This window comes from Ovis canadensis, chromosome 24 (genome assembly GCF_042477335.2).
Source record: "Ovis canadensis isolate MfBH-ARS-UI-01 breed Bighorn chromosome 24, ARS-UI_OviCan_v2, whole genome shotgun sequence".
Taxonomy (NCBI): Eukaryota; Metazoa; Chordata; class Mammalia; order Artiodactyla; family Bovidae; genus Ovis; species Ovis canadensis.
Genome location: NC_091268.1, coordinates 37,801,805 through 37,817,074, shown reverse-complemented (window position 1 = coordinate 37,817,074; position 15,270 = coordinate 37,801,805). Strand labels below are relative to the sequence as shown.

The 15,270-nt window shown below is 43.6% G+C and overlaps 1 protein-coding gene across 2 annotated transcripts in view; it reads right to left on the bottom strand.

The window, feature by feature from the left end:
- The window catches only part of SLC5A11 (solute carrier family 5 member 11), a 57,717-nt gene that overhangs the window by 17,238 nt on the left and 25,209 nt on the right, over positions 1–15,270 (bottom strand). For both annotated transcript variants that reach the window (XM_069570381.1, XM_069570382.1), the window contains 4 exons: positions 9,145–9,249; positions 7,478–7,583; positions 5,732–5,812; positions 1,368–1,573 (listed from right to left, as the gene is read on the bottom strand). In XM_069570381.1, the coding sequence (XP_069426482.1) occupies positions 1,368–1,573; positions 5,732–5,812; positions 7,478–7,583; positions 9,145–9,249 (498 nt within the window). The remainder of the gene's footprint in view (positions 1–1,367; positions 1,574–5,731; positions 5,813–7,477; positions 7,584–9,144; positions 9,250–15,270) is intronic.

Below are 15,270 nucleotides of genomic sequence, written 5' to 3'. Positions count from 1 at the left end.
ATCAGGGGAGAGGGGCAAGAGGGAAGAGTGGTTTTCTAAAGGGGCAATATTGCACCCATCTCTGCCTTGGGTTTTGGCTCTTCTCTCAGAGGAGTTCTCACCCATGGGGTGACCGAGGTCCACTCTCCGCAGTGCCTCCTGCATCAATTCAGTGGCCCAACTCCATGATCATTATTTTAGTTAAAGTCTCATCAGCTCTAAATATGAAATACAGCTTCCAAAATGGCACACAGATCGCTGATCTTTATTGTAATGGAAAAACCGATTTCAACAAATGACATATTCACAGGCTTGAAATCTGAGAAAGTATAAACAGGTGTGCAGTGAAATGGCTCCCATCCTTCCTGGCACACCCACCCCAGGAAGTAATCGCCCTCAGTTTTAGGTAATCCATCTGGAGTTTCCTTCAGCACATTCACGTGCGCGCCCGTGCTCTTTCAGTCATTCAGGCGTGTCTGGCTCTTTGCGACCCCATGGACTGTAGCCCTCCGGGCTCCTCTGTCCATGAGAGTCTCCAGGCACGAATACTGGAGTGGGTTGCCATGTCCTCCTCCAGGGGATCTTCCCAACCCAGGGATCGAACCAGCGTCTCTTATGTCTCCTGTGTTGGCAGGTGGGTTCTTTACCGTTAGCACCACCTGGGAAGCTCTTCAGCAAATACAAGCCAATGCAAATATGGATTCTATCCCCACCCCACCTTTTAACACAAAAGGCTTATTTTACCCACAGCAGTGTCTTTTGCCTTTCTCATTTCTTTTTTTTTTTTCACACCGGTTATATATTTGCTTTAAGGGATTGGCTTTGGTGGGTCCCTCTGCCCCAAACTCTCTTCCCTGACAATCACCAGAACCCACTTGCTCTCCTCCTTTGCCCAAAGGTCACTTCTCAACCATGATTCCCCTGACCACCCTATTTTAAATGTCACTCTCACACTCTCAACCTCCTTTTTTTTTTTAATGACAGTTATCACCTTGTAATGTTCCCTTTATTTATTTACTGCCGTCTACTTCTGTCAGAAGAAAGTGAGTTCTACAAGGACCGAGTGTCCTTGTTTACCTGTGACTTCCAAGCAGCTGGTACAGAGAGAACACCCAGTATTTGCAGAGCAAATAATACCAATGTCAGCTAAAACCTCTATTTAAAATACATCACCGCTTTTGCTTACTGAGCCTTTCCAGACATTAGGCAGGATGTATCAAGTTTTCCCTTTGCAAAAAGCAGCAGCTTCAGATTTGCCATATGAGCAAGAATAAGAAGATAAGGTGTAGAGTAGTAGAGAAATAAGAGAACGGATAGGGGAAGGGCAAAAACCCAGCTCCTAGACACCCCGAGGAAGCATTCTGGGGGCCCAGCCTGCTGCCCTGTACCTGATCCGTGCACCAATACCAGAGAGACGGGATGGACATTCCAAATAGGATCCCAGGCCACGGGAGATCAGACGTCACTGGGTCTCGGAAAATATGGAAGGCATCTTCCCGGGGCAACCCGCAGCTGCTGTTCTCGCTCCGGTTGCTAGCTATGGCCAAGAAATATTTCTCCTCCAAGCCTTCCAACCCACCAACTGCAGCGAAACCTAGAATTCAGAGGAAGCCCAAATTTGCCAGGAACTCAGATTGATCCACAGCAGCTCATGAGGGGATGGTTGGAGATGGGTGAAATCCTACTTAGAACCACAGGAAAGTTAATTGACTTAGAGGTTCTTAGCTTCCTATCTTTAAAAAACATTTTTTTAATGTTTGGTAGTGACTATAGATTGCTTCTTAGAATAATATTTCTAAATATATAATACAAAATTGTTTAGTCGCTAAGTCGTGTCTTACTCTTGCGATCCCGTGGACTATAGTCCGCCAGGCTCTTCTATCCATGGGAATTCCCAGACGAGAATGTTGGAGTAGGTTGCCATTTCCTCTTAATACAAAATACATCAATTATAAAGGAAACCAAATACATTGAAGGCACTCATCAAACCATGAGAACTAAGACATAGTAATTTATTTATTTGCATCATTAAATACAAAGACTCCACAGTGGGTCAAATAACAATCTAGTTTTAAAGTAACCATGGACACAAACAGTGTTTCAATACATCAGCAGCAATTATAAAAACATTTGGATAAAAACATCAGGGTTATATTTTGGTTTCAAAGTCACAGATATTGCTAATATTCCTGTGGTGAGCTGCCTACACTAATAACTGAAAGATGCTAAATGTCACTGATAGATTTGTGAAAACAGAGATGGATTTCTTTCCCATCCAAGGTTCACAAAACCTGTAAATTCTGTCCATGGATCCCAAATTAAGAAACTGCCTTAAGGAAACATACTTTTACCTCTAAACTTCTTCTCAGCTATCCCAATTTATGGTATTTCAAGAGTGGTCCAAGTAACGTATGACCTTGAGAAAGTCATTTCTCCATCTGAGATTCAGTTTTTCATCTGTGAGTGGGAATAATATAGCACCAACCTCACAGCGCTGGAGCAAGGACCAGGTGAGATACTGCACATAAAATGCACAGCATCTGGCACAAACATGAGTTGTCCTTAAGAAATAATACAGCACTATAGTCTGCAGATAATTGCTTCATTATATTAATCAAAAGGATTCAAGGTTATCCCCAAAATAACATTGCTCTCACTGGATTATGTTCTGGAAGATTGTGTTTGTCTTTTTTGTTTCATTTTTTTTTCTTGGGTATTTTTTGTTTGTTTGTTTCTTGGTACGGAAGAGAAGGGGTTGGTGTTACCACTTGGGTAAGAATGATATGTAACCTGCAGCCTGGCTTATTTTTGTGGAAGAGTGTGGTAAACAGTGGCTACTGGGGGGAAAATATTTTTGATGATAAATTTTTGTCATGCTTTTTTCCCTGAAAAATTATTTTGTGGTAGTGGGAGGGAAGGATAATTATTTGTGGTCCAATTATCAGTAATTGGACCTTGAATATATACCATCCAAGTCAAGAGAAATCTAGACAGACTATATTAATATTAGACAAATTAGACTCCAGAACAAAGAATACAGCCAAGGATAAACAGGAACCCCACCTAATGATAAGGAGGTCAGTTCACCAAGAGCTCATAACAATCCTAAAAAGAGAAAGAAGTCAACAGTCATAGTTGGAGACCTCAATACCCCCTTTTTAGTGGTTGATGGAAAAATAAGACAAAAATATTTATACAGATAAAGATTTATACAACACCATCAACCAAGTTGACCCAATTGAAATTTATAAAGCACTACACCCAAAAATAGCAGAATACATATTCTTCTCAAGTACTCTTGGAAGGTTCATCAAAATAGGCACTGTTTCTGGCCATAAAACAAACCTCAATAAATTAATATGAAATAACATCATACAAGATATATTCTATTATTGTAATGGAATTAAACAAAAAATTAATAACAAATATATCAGAAATATCTCCAATATCTGAAAATAAGTTGTCCCTGTTTGCTGATAATATGATATTATATATAAAAAATCCTAAAGATTCCACCAAAAACAGTTAAAACTAATAAATGAATGAATCTAGTAAAGCTGCTGAATACAAAATCAATATGCAATAATCAATTGTGTTTCTATATACTATTCAGGCTTCCCTGGTGGCTTAGACAGTAAAAAATGCACCTGCAATGCGGGAGACCTGGATTTGATCCCTGGGTTAGGAAGATCCCCTGGAGAAGGGCATGGCCAACCACTCCAGTGTTCTTGCCTGGAGAATCCCCATGGAAGGGAGGAGCCTGGTGGGCTACAGTCCATGGGGTCACAAAAAGTTGGACACGACTGAGCAACTAAACACGTAAGCAAATACTATTGGAAAGAGATATTCAGAAAATAGTACCAATACACATTACTCCATATGAAATAAAAAACATGGATTTACTGTATAGCACAGGGCACTATATTAAATAATTTATAATCTATAATGGAAAAGAATCTGAATATATATACACATATATATATTTACACCTCAAACTAATACAATACTGTAACAGGCAACTCTCCTAAATACTCTGTAATAATTTACATGGGAAAAGAGTCTTAAAAAGAGTGGATATACATATATATATGTATGTGTGTGTATATATATATATATGACTGATTGATTTTGCTGTACAGCAGAAAGTCACAGAGCATGGTAAATCAACTATATTCCAATAAAGATTAATTCTAAAAAATAAAATAAGCTTTATGATTAAAAAAGAAGAAAGAAAGAAAATCATGCATATATTGTCAGTCAATTTCCCACATTTAAAAACCTGCAGTTACCTTAGGAGAAAGTCTGCTAGATATAGCAGAATGAGAAAGGTTGCTAAAGGTGGATCCGTAATCTCTCTCCTGACTGATCATAATGAATTAAGTAGTGGAACTTCCTCCTTGAGACCCCACATTTAGGGAGAAAGATCAGGAAGTTGGCTAAACAGCAAACCATGTGAAGGTCTATCTTTTGGCTCTTCTGCCTCCAAAACCCGAGAGTGTTATGAGTCACTTAGGTGGCACTGGGAGGTTCAAAATGTTATGATGGCAACCACACTCAACGTTTATCTAGTGAGGCTGAACATGTGTCTCTGTATATTTATTACTCATTTGTTTTCTTCTTTATATAAACCAGTGAAGTTTTTCTTCTCTGTAAGGGTCCAGAACATTTCCTGTTACAGTTGACAATAAGCAAGTCTTATTGCTGTTTTGTGTGTGTGTGTGTGTGTGTGTGTGAAACTAATTTATTATTCCATGATTTTTTAAAACTTTTGTCTGAAAGGTAGAACTTTTGAACTTTTGAGATAATTATAGATACACAGAAGAGTTGTATAAGTAGCACAGAGCGTTTCCATACACCCTTCTCCTAATATTACGGAAACTGAGAAATCAGCATTGGTGCATTACCATTGGCTACAATAGAAGCTGTTCCAATTGCACCGCTCATGTTCTTTTACTCTTCTGGAAGTCAGTTCAGGATCCGACATTGTGTTTATTTGCTGTGTCTCTTTATTTTCCTCCTCTCTTTGTAGTTCCTCAGTTTGTCTTTATTTTTCATGCCCCTGATACTTTTGAAGAATACTGGTCATTGTAGTTTGTAAAATGTCCCTCAATTTGTCTGATGTTTATAATCAATGACGTTGAAGGTATATATTTCAGCAAGAATGGCACAGAGGTGATTCTGTGTCATTCTCAGTGACCATATCGGGAGCTACATATAGGTACATCTGATTATTGTGTTATCAGTTACTATATCTTGGTCATTTAGTACAGTGGTGCCATGTTTCTCCACTGTAAAGTGGATGTATGTCCCCTTGTAATTAATAAATCTTTTGGGTGTGATGCTTCGAGACCAAGCAAATATGCTATTTCTTCATAAACTTTCACTTGCTAACTTCAGCATTTACCGTTGGCTTTTGCCTGTAGCTGTTATTACTAGGGTGTTCTAATGGTGTTGTTCTATTTCCCTCACCCCACCTGCATTTATTAATTGGAATTTTCCTGTAAGGAAGAATGATTCCTTTACTTCCTTTTATTTTGTTATTTAGTTATTTACCACACCAGTATAAGAAGATCTATTAATTTTTCCTTAAGAAACAGTTAAGTTTCCATGATAAGCACAGCTCTCTTCCAGCTAAAATAACCAATGCCTCAAGCAGGAATCCCCAGCTGGGTTTGAAATTGTGAAGAAAGCAGATGTCCCTTCTTGAGAGAGGTGCTGTCATCCACCCAAATGACCCTGGGACCCCACTTACTGTAGCCCATCAGGATGAGTGCTCCTATGAGCATGATCAGAGTCTGTAGAGCATCTGTATAGATCACAGCTGCCAGGCCACCTAGAGGGGAGATAAGCACAGAGGTGATAGTCAGGTACTCTGATGGAGAGGAGTTACTCTGGTGGTGCCAGAGGAAACTTTGAAATTCAAGACTTGATAGGACAGAGGTCTTAGTGTCGACTCTGCAAAGATGGCCACAACAGTGCCCATTTTTCATGTGCCTGCCAATTCTGTCGTGTAGCTTTGCTGCTCCTTTCATATTGAGGTGAAATTGATTTCTCTTCCTCTTAAATGTGGCTTGGCCAAATGGCTTGCTTTAGCCAATAGATATGGGGGAGGGGGATATTATGGAGCTTCAAGCCTGGGCCTCAAGAGGCCCCTGCAGCCCCTGCTCTTGTTCTTGTGTTGTCCTAAGACTACTGTGCTTCTTTAAGAAGCCCAGTCTAGGACTTCCCTGCTGGCCCAGTGGATAAGAATCTGCCTGCCAGTGCAGAGAACACAGGTTCAATCCCTGGTCCAGGAAGATCCCACATGCTGCAGAGCATAAGCCCGTGTGCCACAGCTTCTGAAGCCCTCTCACCCTGGAGCCTTTGCTCCACAATGAGAGAAGCCATCACAATGAGAAGCCCATGCACTGAAACTGGAGAGTGACCACAACTAGAGAAAGCCTGTGTGCAATAGCGAAGACCCAGCACGGTCAGATAAATAAATATTGTAAAAAAGAAGAAGCAGGTACATATCAAGGCTCTGCTCCCCACCAGCCACTCTTCTGGGATGCAAGTCTTAGGGGAAAAGATGAGCCTCAGGCTCCAAAATTGCAGTGGTTTGTGGTCCAGCTGTGCATAGTTCTTCTGAATACACCTGCTCAGCATTTAGTAGGTTCTAAGGAAAATCACTGCAGATGGTGACTCCAGCCATGAAATTAAAAGACGCTTACTCCTTGGAAGAAAAAGTTATGACCAACCTAGATAGCATATTCAAAAGCAGAGACATTACTTTCCCAACTAAGGTCCGTCTTAGTCAAGGCTATGGTTTTTCCAGTAGTCATGTATGGATGTGAGAGTTAGACTGTGAAGAAAGCTGAGCGCCAAAGAATTGATGCTTTTGAACTGTGGTGTTGGAGAAGACTCTTGAGAGTTCCTTGGATTGCAAGGTGATCCAACTAGTCCATTCTGAAGGAGATCAGCCCTGGGATTTCTTTGGAAGGAATGACGCTAAGCTGAAACTCCAGTACTTTGGCCACCTCATGCAAAGAGTTGACTCATTGGAAAAGACTTTGATCCCGGGAGGGATTGGGGGCAGGAGGAGAAGGGGACGACCGAGGATGAGATGGCTGGATGGCATCACTGACCCGATGGACATGAGTCTGAGTGAACTCCGGGAGTTGGTGATGGACAGGGAGGCCTGGCGTGCTGCGATTCATGGGGTTGCAAAGAGTCAGACACGACTGAGCGACTGAACTGAACTGAACTGAAGGAAAAGTTCTTAAAGAAATAAATGGAAAATAGCTTTATGCAGGTATGGTACATCCCTTCCATCAGACAATCTTTTTCCTTTGGACAATGGCCAAGAGAAATCATATCTTCCAGGGTAACAGATTGAGAGTTCATGAAAACAAGGTCTTAGCATACTGGAATATCAGAAGACCAGCCAGGAAAAGGGACCTGGAGGGACCACAGCCCTTGCCCACCACCTCTCCCAGCATCGCCCCTTGTCCAGTCATACCTGCAATGGTGTATAGAGCTGTGACAGCCAGCAGCCCGACTATTGCCAAGTAGAGATTCACATGCAGAGACTGCTGAATGAAGATGGCGCCTGCATACATGTCAACCTAGAGAGAAGTTGATGGGTGTATGAATGAATGGACATTTTAGCACAGTTTCCCCAGGTTCAGGCCTTAGCCTTGATTCTGAGAAACACAGAAACATCATATGTTGTCCTTTCTTCACCCATCTCTTCCCAGATCAAGGGTCTCAAATGGGAGCCTTATAGGTGATTATGTTTGAGATCCCTTCACTAGGCTAATACAACTCCTCAGTGGCCTTCCTGCTTCTCTTCTTGATCTGCCTACGTTCCATCCTCCACACTGCAGCCTTATCAAATACCATCATGATCATCTCATCCTCTCTTCCTCATCCAGACTTTTCAGTGGCTCCCTTTTTGCCCCTAAGATTGTTGTTCAATTGCTGAGTTGTATCCGACTCTTTGCAACCCCACGAACTGCAGCACACCAGGCTTCCCTGTCCTTCACTATCTTCCAGAGTTTGCTCAAACTCATGTCCATTGAGTCAGTGATGCCATTTAACTATCTCATCCTCTGTTGCCCACTTCTCCTCCTGCTCTCAATCTTTCCCAATATCAGGGTCTTTTCCAATGAGTTGGCTCTTTGCATCAGGTGGCCAAAGTGTTGACACTTCAGCTTCACCATCAGTCTTCCCAATGAATATTCCTTGAGGATTGACTAGTTTGATCTCCTTCTGTCCAAGGGACTCTGAAGAGCCCCTCAGATAATGTCCAAATAAGTTAGAGCTCTATGCCAGGTGCTTCCCAGTTTGCCTGCCACTTGATTTCTTTTTTTTTTTTTTTTCTGCCACTTGATTTCATTTCCTTTACTCACTTCATGCTCCCAGTCCCTCAGGCATGCTGAAACACAACCTGTTTCCCTAACAAGTCAAACTTGCTTGTTCTGTCCATCCATCTGGAATGCCAATTCCTCTTTCTCTATATCTTCTCAGCATCTTTCTCACACGTAACTTCCCTTGGGAAGGCTTCCCCATGTCTGTAGATTCCCACCAGGATAAGAGCAAGTGTTGTCCTTCTAAGTCTTTCTTTCACATCTGGAGCTGGCAGAGAGTCAGTTATTGTTGTTTGAATTGAATGGAATTCCTATACCCTGCCCTACGCCACCTCACACCGGACAAGGTCTCCCCCAGTTCCAGATTGAAGAGAAGATGGCATCCTTGTGAGTCAGGCTGAGCCGCACCTCCTGGAGATTGCCAAGCATCTGTTCTTGGCCGCTTTCCAGGAGATCTGCCTATCCAAAGGTCAGGGTGGGGCAGGTTGAATGACTGTCAGCACACGTGACTCACAGCTGATAACTGCCTGATCCCAGGAGGAAAATGGCAGACTCACCCCCAGGCTCTCAGAGTCCCATTGAGTGTCAGGTGCCATCCTGAGATGTTGCTGAAGAAGCTTTGGCAGGAGACGGGGGAGGAGTCCTCTCCACCTTTTCCCTGTACTTCTTCCGCCCCTGCTTGCCCTTTGCCCCCACCCCTCCCATCTTCCTAGAACCTCCCAGAAGCTTCCTCAATAAGAGAAGAATGTGGATGGGCAGCGGATGCCACCAGCAATGAGCTGTAACGAGCGTCTCACCTGCTGCGTCCCCATCTTACCGAGATCTTGGTGAAGATGTAGATAAACAGGTAGAGCACAGCGAGGATGATGGGAATCCTGTTGCCACCAAAACGTTTCCGTAGGTATTCCGGCATTGTGGTGACCTGGGGACCAGAGCTGAGCTTTTGCCACCCAGCAGCCCTTCCCGCCACCTCCTCCCCAAACTCAGAAGCACAGATGGTCTTCTTGCGATTCTCAGTGGGAGACTTAAGATGGAGGAGAAAATGGGGACCAAAGGGTGGGGTGAGAATGAACTGGGGTTCTGTGAAGAGCTATGTACTTAACTATCATATATGCCAAATGTATATCCTATCCCAATTTTTGCCATCTGTGTTATTAATGTTATTTTATAAAACTTATAAATGTTCTATAAAACAATGTTTTTCTTTAAACCAACTCATGTTTATTTTTTTATATTTATCTATTTTTTAAATTGAAGGACAATAGTTTTATCATGTTTACATTTAAATAAACATCTAAAGGTCAGTTTTCATTCCAATCCCAAAGAAAGGCAATGCCAAAGAATGCTCAAACTACCACACAATTGCACTCATCTCATATGCTAGTAAAGCAATGCTCAACATTCTCCAAGCCAGGCTTCAGCAATACATGAATCGTGAACTTCCTGATGTTCAAGCTGGTTTTAGAAAAGGCAGAGGAACCAGAGATCAGGTTGCCAACATCTGCTGGATCGTGGAAAAAGCAAGAGAGTTCCAGAAAAACATCTATTTCTGCTTTATTGACTATGCCAAAGCCTTTGACTGTGTGGATCACAATAAACTGTGGAAAATTCTGCAAGAGATGGGAATACCAGACCACCTGACCCGCCTCTTGAGAAATCTGTATGCAGGTCAGGAAGCAACAGTTAGTACTGGACACGGAACAACAGACTGGTTCCATATAGGAAAAGAAGTACGTCAAGGCTGTATATTGTCTCCCTGCTTATTTAACTTCTATGCAGAGTACATCATGAGAAACGCTGGACTGAAAGAAGCACAAGCTGGAATCAAGATTGCTGGGAGAAATATCAATAACCTCAGATATGCAGATGACACCACCCTTATGGCAGAAAGTGAGGAGGAACTAAAAAGCCTGTTGATGAAAGTGAAAGTGGTGAGTGAAAAAGTTGGCTTAAAGCTCAACATTCAGAAAACGAAGATCATGGCATCTGGTCCCATCACTTCATGGGAAATAGATGGGGAAACAGTGGAAACAGTGTCAGACTTTATTTTGGGAGGCTCCAAAATCACTGCAGATGGTGACTGCAGCCATGAAATTAAAAGAGGCTTACTCCTTGGAAGAAAAGTTATGACCAACCTAGACAGCATATTCAAAAGCAGAGACATACTTTGCCAACTAAGGTCTGTCTAGTCAAGGCTATGGTTTTTCCAGTGGTCATGTGTGGATGTGAGAGTTGGACTGTGAAGAAAGCTGAGCACTGAAGAATTGATTTTTGAACTATGGTGTTGGAGAAGACTCTTGAGAGTCCCTTGGACTGCCAGGAGATCCAACCAATCTATTCTGAAGGAGATCAGCCCTGGCATTTCTTTGGAAGGAATGATGCTGAAGCTGAAACTCCAGTACTTTGGCCACCTCATATGAAGATTTGACGCATTGGAAAAGACTCTGATGCTGGGAGGGATTGGGGGCAGGAGGAGAAGGGGACGACCCAGGATGAGATGGCTGGATGGCATCACTGACTCGATGGACATGAGTCTGAGTGAACTCTGGGAGTTGGTGATGGACAGGGAGGCCTGGCGTTTTGCGATTCATGGGGTCGCAACGAGTTGGACACGACTGAGCGACTGAACTGAACCGACTGAACTGAAACATCTAAAAAGAGAAGGAAATGGCACCCCACTCCAGTATTCTTTATTCTTGCCTAGAGAATCCCATGGACAGAGGAGTCTGGTGGGCTACAGTCCATGGGGTCGCAAGGAATCAGACACAACTGAACACATATACACACACTCACATCTATAAATAACAATGCAAATCACTACTGTAAAATTGAATAATCAATCCTAAACTCAAGGAAGCCTGCAAAAATATACACATTGATAATAAAATAACTCATTTATGTTCTATTCATTCTGGCGCCTTCCTCTTGCACACCAAAAACCCTGGGCCCAGAACCTACTCTTTGAAAAAAAAGTCATCAGAAAAGTGTTGGACAGATGTTAAGAGCACACTAACACCAACATGAGACATTACCCTTGAGCTCACTGAAGACAGTGGAGGAGGCAATAACTTCACTAGATGATTCCGTGTCTTTGGCTCCATATCCAATGCATAAAATCATCTCAAGAATCTCCATTTGTCCTTGCTCTAAACTTTGGGGAAATTGCCCTAAACTGTTAACCAGGTTACCAGGAACACAGACTCCTAAAAGCAAAACATGCACATTCTTGAGACAGCAGAGAGACCAGGGCAGCACTGAGTGAGCGGCTTGCCCACGGTCCAGATGGGTGGTCCCAGGCTGGGTGTCCTTGCCATATGGGGCACCCCAGGGGCTGGGTCATGCTGATGAGAACCATTATTTGGGTGATACTTTCCTTGGAGGATGGCTTGTTGTTTCCCAATCCCCTCACTGTACCCCCAGACTTGGGTTCAGAGGATACTGTGTCTGAACAAAATAACCTCAAATGAAAAACTTTCCTTCCATGAGATCCTAGATCTCAGATGGAGAAGGACAGAGTGCTGATGATATTCACAGAAATGTTTGCAGCCCCTCTTCCAGGCTGCTGCTGCTTGGATGTTTCCTAGTCCAACCCAGGGAGGAGACTAATGGGTACCCAAACATGAGCTAACAGACAGCCAGCCATCCATCCCAAGGTCAGATGTGAAGGCAGAAGCTGGGAGGGGAGACTGGGAGAAAGCAGATGGCCAGACTTGATTTAAGAATGATAAACTGAGAAGTCCCTGGTGCTCAGGTGGCTACTCAGTGGACCTGGGTTCGATCCCTGGTCTGGGAAATCCCCTGTCCCACACGCCACAGTTAAGGGTTTGCACGCTGCAACTAAAGATCCTGCCTGCCACAACGAAGACCCAATGCAGCCAAATTAATAAATTAAAAAAAAAACAGAATGACAAATTGTTAATAGTAGAACCTGGATATTCAAGACTATAAGGGTGTACAGTGTAAAATTACTTCAACATTAATGTATGTTTGAAAATCTTTTCATAATAAAATACTGGCCAAAAAATTGAACTCTAGAAGTAAATATGTATGCGCTTAGTCACTCAGTTGTGTCCGACTCTTTGTGACCCCATCGACTGCACCCCGCCAGGCTCCTCTGTCCATGGGGATTCTCCAGACAAGAACACTCGAGTGGGTTGCCATGCCCTCCTCCAAGGGATCGTCCCAACCCAAACCCAGGTCTCCCGCATCGCAGGCAGATTCTCTACCAACTGAGCCACCAGAGAAGCCCATAGAAGTAAATAAATGAACACCTTAAAATTTTAAAAACTTGAAAAGTATCTCTTCCCTCCCCCATCCCTGAAAGGGCATTTAGGGATTCTGACCCCGGTGAATTATCTCAACCTTCTGATTTGTTGCAAGGCAAACGGGTTTTTCCTGAAACACATGGCACTAAAGTCTGACACTATCAGGGAATAACACACAGAGGGATTCAATCAAACCGTACTGAATGGACACACTCTTGCTGACAGTTTATTGTTGTTCATTAGTTGCTAAGTGGTGTCCGACTCTTTTGCGACCCCATGGACTGTAGCCCACCAGACTCCTCTGTTCATGGGATTTCCCAAGCAAGAATACTGGAGTGGGTTGCCATCTCCTTCTCCAGGGGATCTTCCTACCTCAGGGATCAAACCGACATCTCCTGCTTGGCAGGCAGATTCTTTACTACTGAGCCACCTGGGAAGCCCTCTGGTGATGGTGTCAGAGCTAATTAGAGAGAGAGCATGAAAGCTTCGGCCCATTCAGATAAGTGGACCAAGGATGCTCAAGCGGCATCACTCTCTGGTCTGTGATGACAACCATCAGCCGGTCTCGCTGGAGAGTGACATTCCTATCCTTGGCTGACAGCCTTTATTATCAATTGACCTCCATTTCGATCTACAGAGAGCTGCACAGCCTGCTACATGCGGGAAGTTTCTAATGAGCTAAGAGAGGAAGGAGGCATGAAAGGCATCAGAAAGCGAGTGGCACTGGTATCTAGAAATCAAACTCTGGGGAGAAATGTGGCTCTAGCTGACAGATGGGAGGCAGAGCCCAGGCTGTTTATCGTAAAGTGGCTGAGAAGGCAATTTGCCAGGAAACAAGGTTGAGAGACAGAGATGTGAATGACTGTTGACACAGGAACCACCCTACGAGTGTTGCTGGGTGAACGTTAACAGGAAATAAACTCAGCCAATGACAGCTGCCCTGAGAGAGGACCTCCTGTGCTCCATGCTCAGGTGGCTCCTCATCTCCTGAGGATGGAGGGTGGCGAGGGGACGTCAGCATCTGTTTTACTCTCCCTTGAATCAGATCCAGACCGCCACACTCTGTCCTCATGGGAAACCCCTCCCTCTTCCTTGGAAAGCCATGCCATCAGCCACAGCAACCTCCGCTCACCCCAATACTCCCCAGCACCCTGTTCAGCAGCCAATGAGAATTTCAGCTCCTTTGTGGTCTTGCCCTCTTTCTAGGCTTCCCTCCAGTCTGGAAGCAGTTTCAAGGACAGTGCAGAGAACCTACATGGGACACCTTGTACAGTGTCTTAGCCCCAACAACAGACAGGCATTTCCACCTCAACAACTCATTTCTCTGGCCAGCATCCAAACCTCATCACCTCCAGGACTCCATTCACCTCCAATCCCCAAAGTTTTCATCAATGCCACCATCTCATTTGCTCAGCCTGATGACCCTGGCTTTGACACTTGACTGAGATTTTTAGTCCATAAATGGTGCCTCTTCTTTTGAATGTCCGCTCATCCTGCCTTTTGATTCCTTCTGAAATCATGGACCCTGCTACTGAGTAGCTTCAACAAATATTTTTCAAGTATCCACTATGTATCAGACACTGTTTATTTACTTTTGGCTGCCCTGGGTCTTTGCTGCTGCGTGCGCAGGAGATCCAGGTTCGAGCCCTAGATTGGGAAGATCCCCTGGAGAAGGAAATGGCAACCCCACTCCAGTATCCTTGCCTGGAAAATCTCATGGACAGAGGAGCCTGGTGGGCCGCAGTTCATGGGATCGCAAAGAGTCGGGCACGACTCAGCAAATAATACTAACACTAATTGTCATCTAGTGGATAGAGATAGGGGATGCTGAAAAAACATCCTAAAATACACAGACCACCCCTCACACATGCGTATACACACACACAGCAAAGAATTATCCCAGTCCAGGGACTTCCTCGGTGTTCCATTAGTCAAGACTCTGCGTTCTCAATGCAGGGGGCCTGGGTTCAGTCTCTGGTCAGGGAACTAGATCCCATGTGTGGCAACTAAGACCAACACAGTCAAATGAATAGATATTTTAAAAAAGAGAATTAGCTTGCCCCAAATGTCACCACTGCCAATGTTGAGAACATATAGTGGGAGAGACACAGTCTAATGGGAGAGGCGTATTAATTTGATAATCACACAAGAAATACAAAGCAGCCACGATGGCAAATGAAGGAGACTTAACCTAACCAGAAAGGCTAGCCCTCCAGACAGGGCCTCCTGGAGGAAGAGCTGCTTCAAGTAGGAACTGGACAGATGATAGGAGCTGACCGAACCACAGAGGAGAAGGACAACTTTACAAAAGAGGGGAAAGTTTTGCATGAGGCTGGTGATGCAGAGAGCCTGATGAGGATGAGGAACTGTTAAATACTGTCTGGAATACAGTTCTCATACAGCTCAATAAATCCCTCTTCAAAGAACGAATAAATGAATGAGCTGACAGGAGTATACTGTGGCTGGAGAGCAGGGTGGATCTCTAAAGAGTAGGAGTCATTTTCTGTATTCAAAAGTAAAATTGGTCTGTAATTTTCTTGATGGATAAAATTAGTGTTATCCTAGTCTCAAAACATGGTATACAAAAGTCAATCCTAGGTGGGTAATTGACTTAAAAATGAAAAGTTCTAGATGGTAATATAGGAGAATATCTTTCTGACCTTTGAATAGGAAAATAT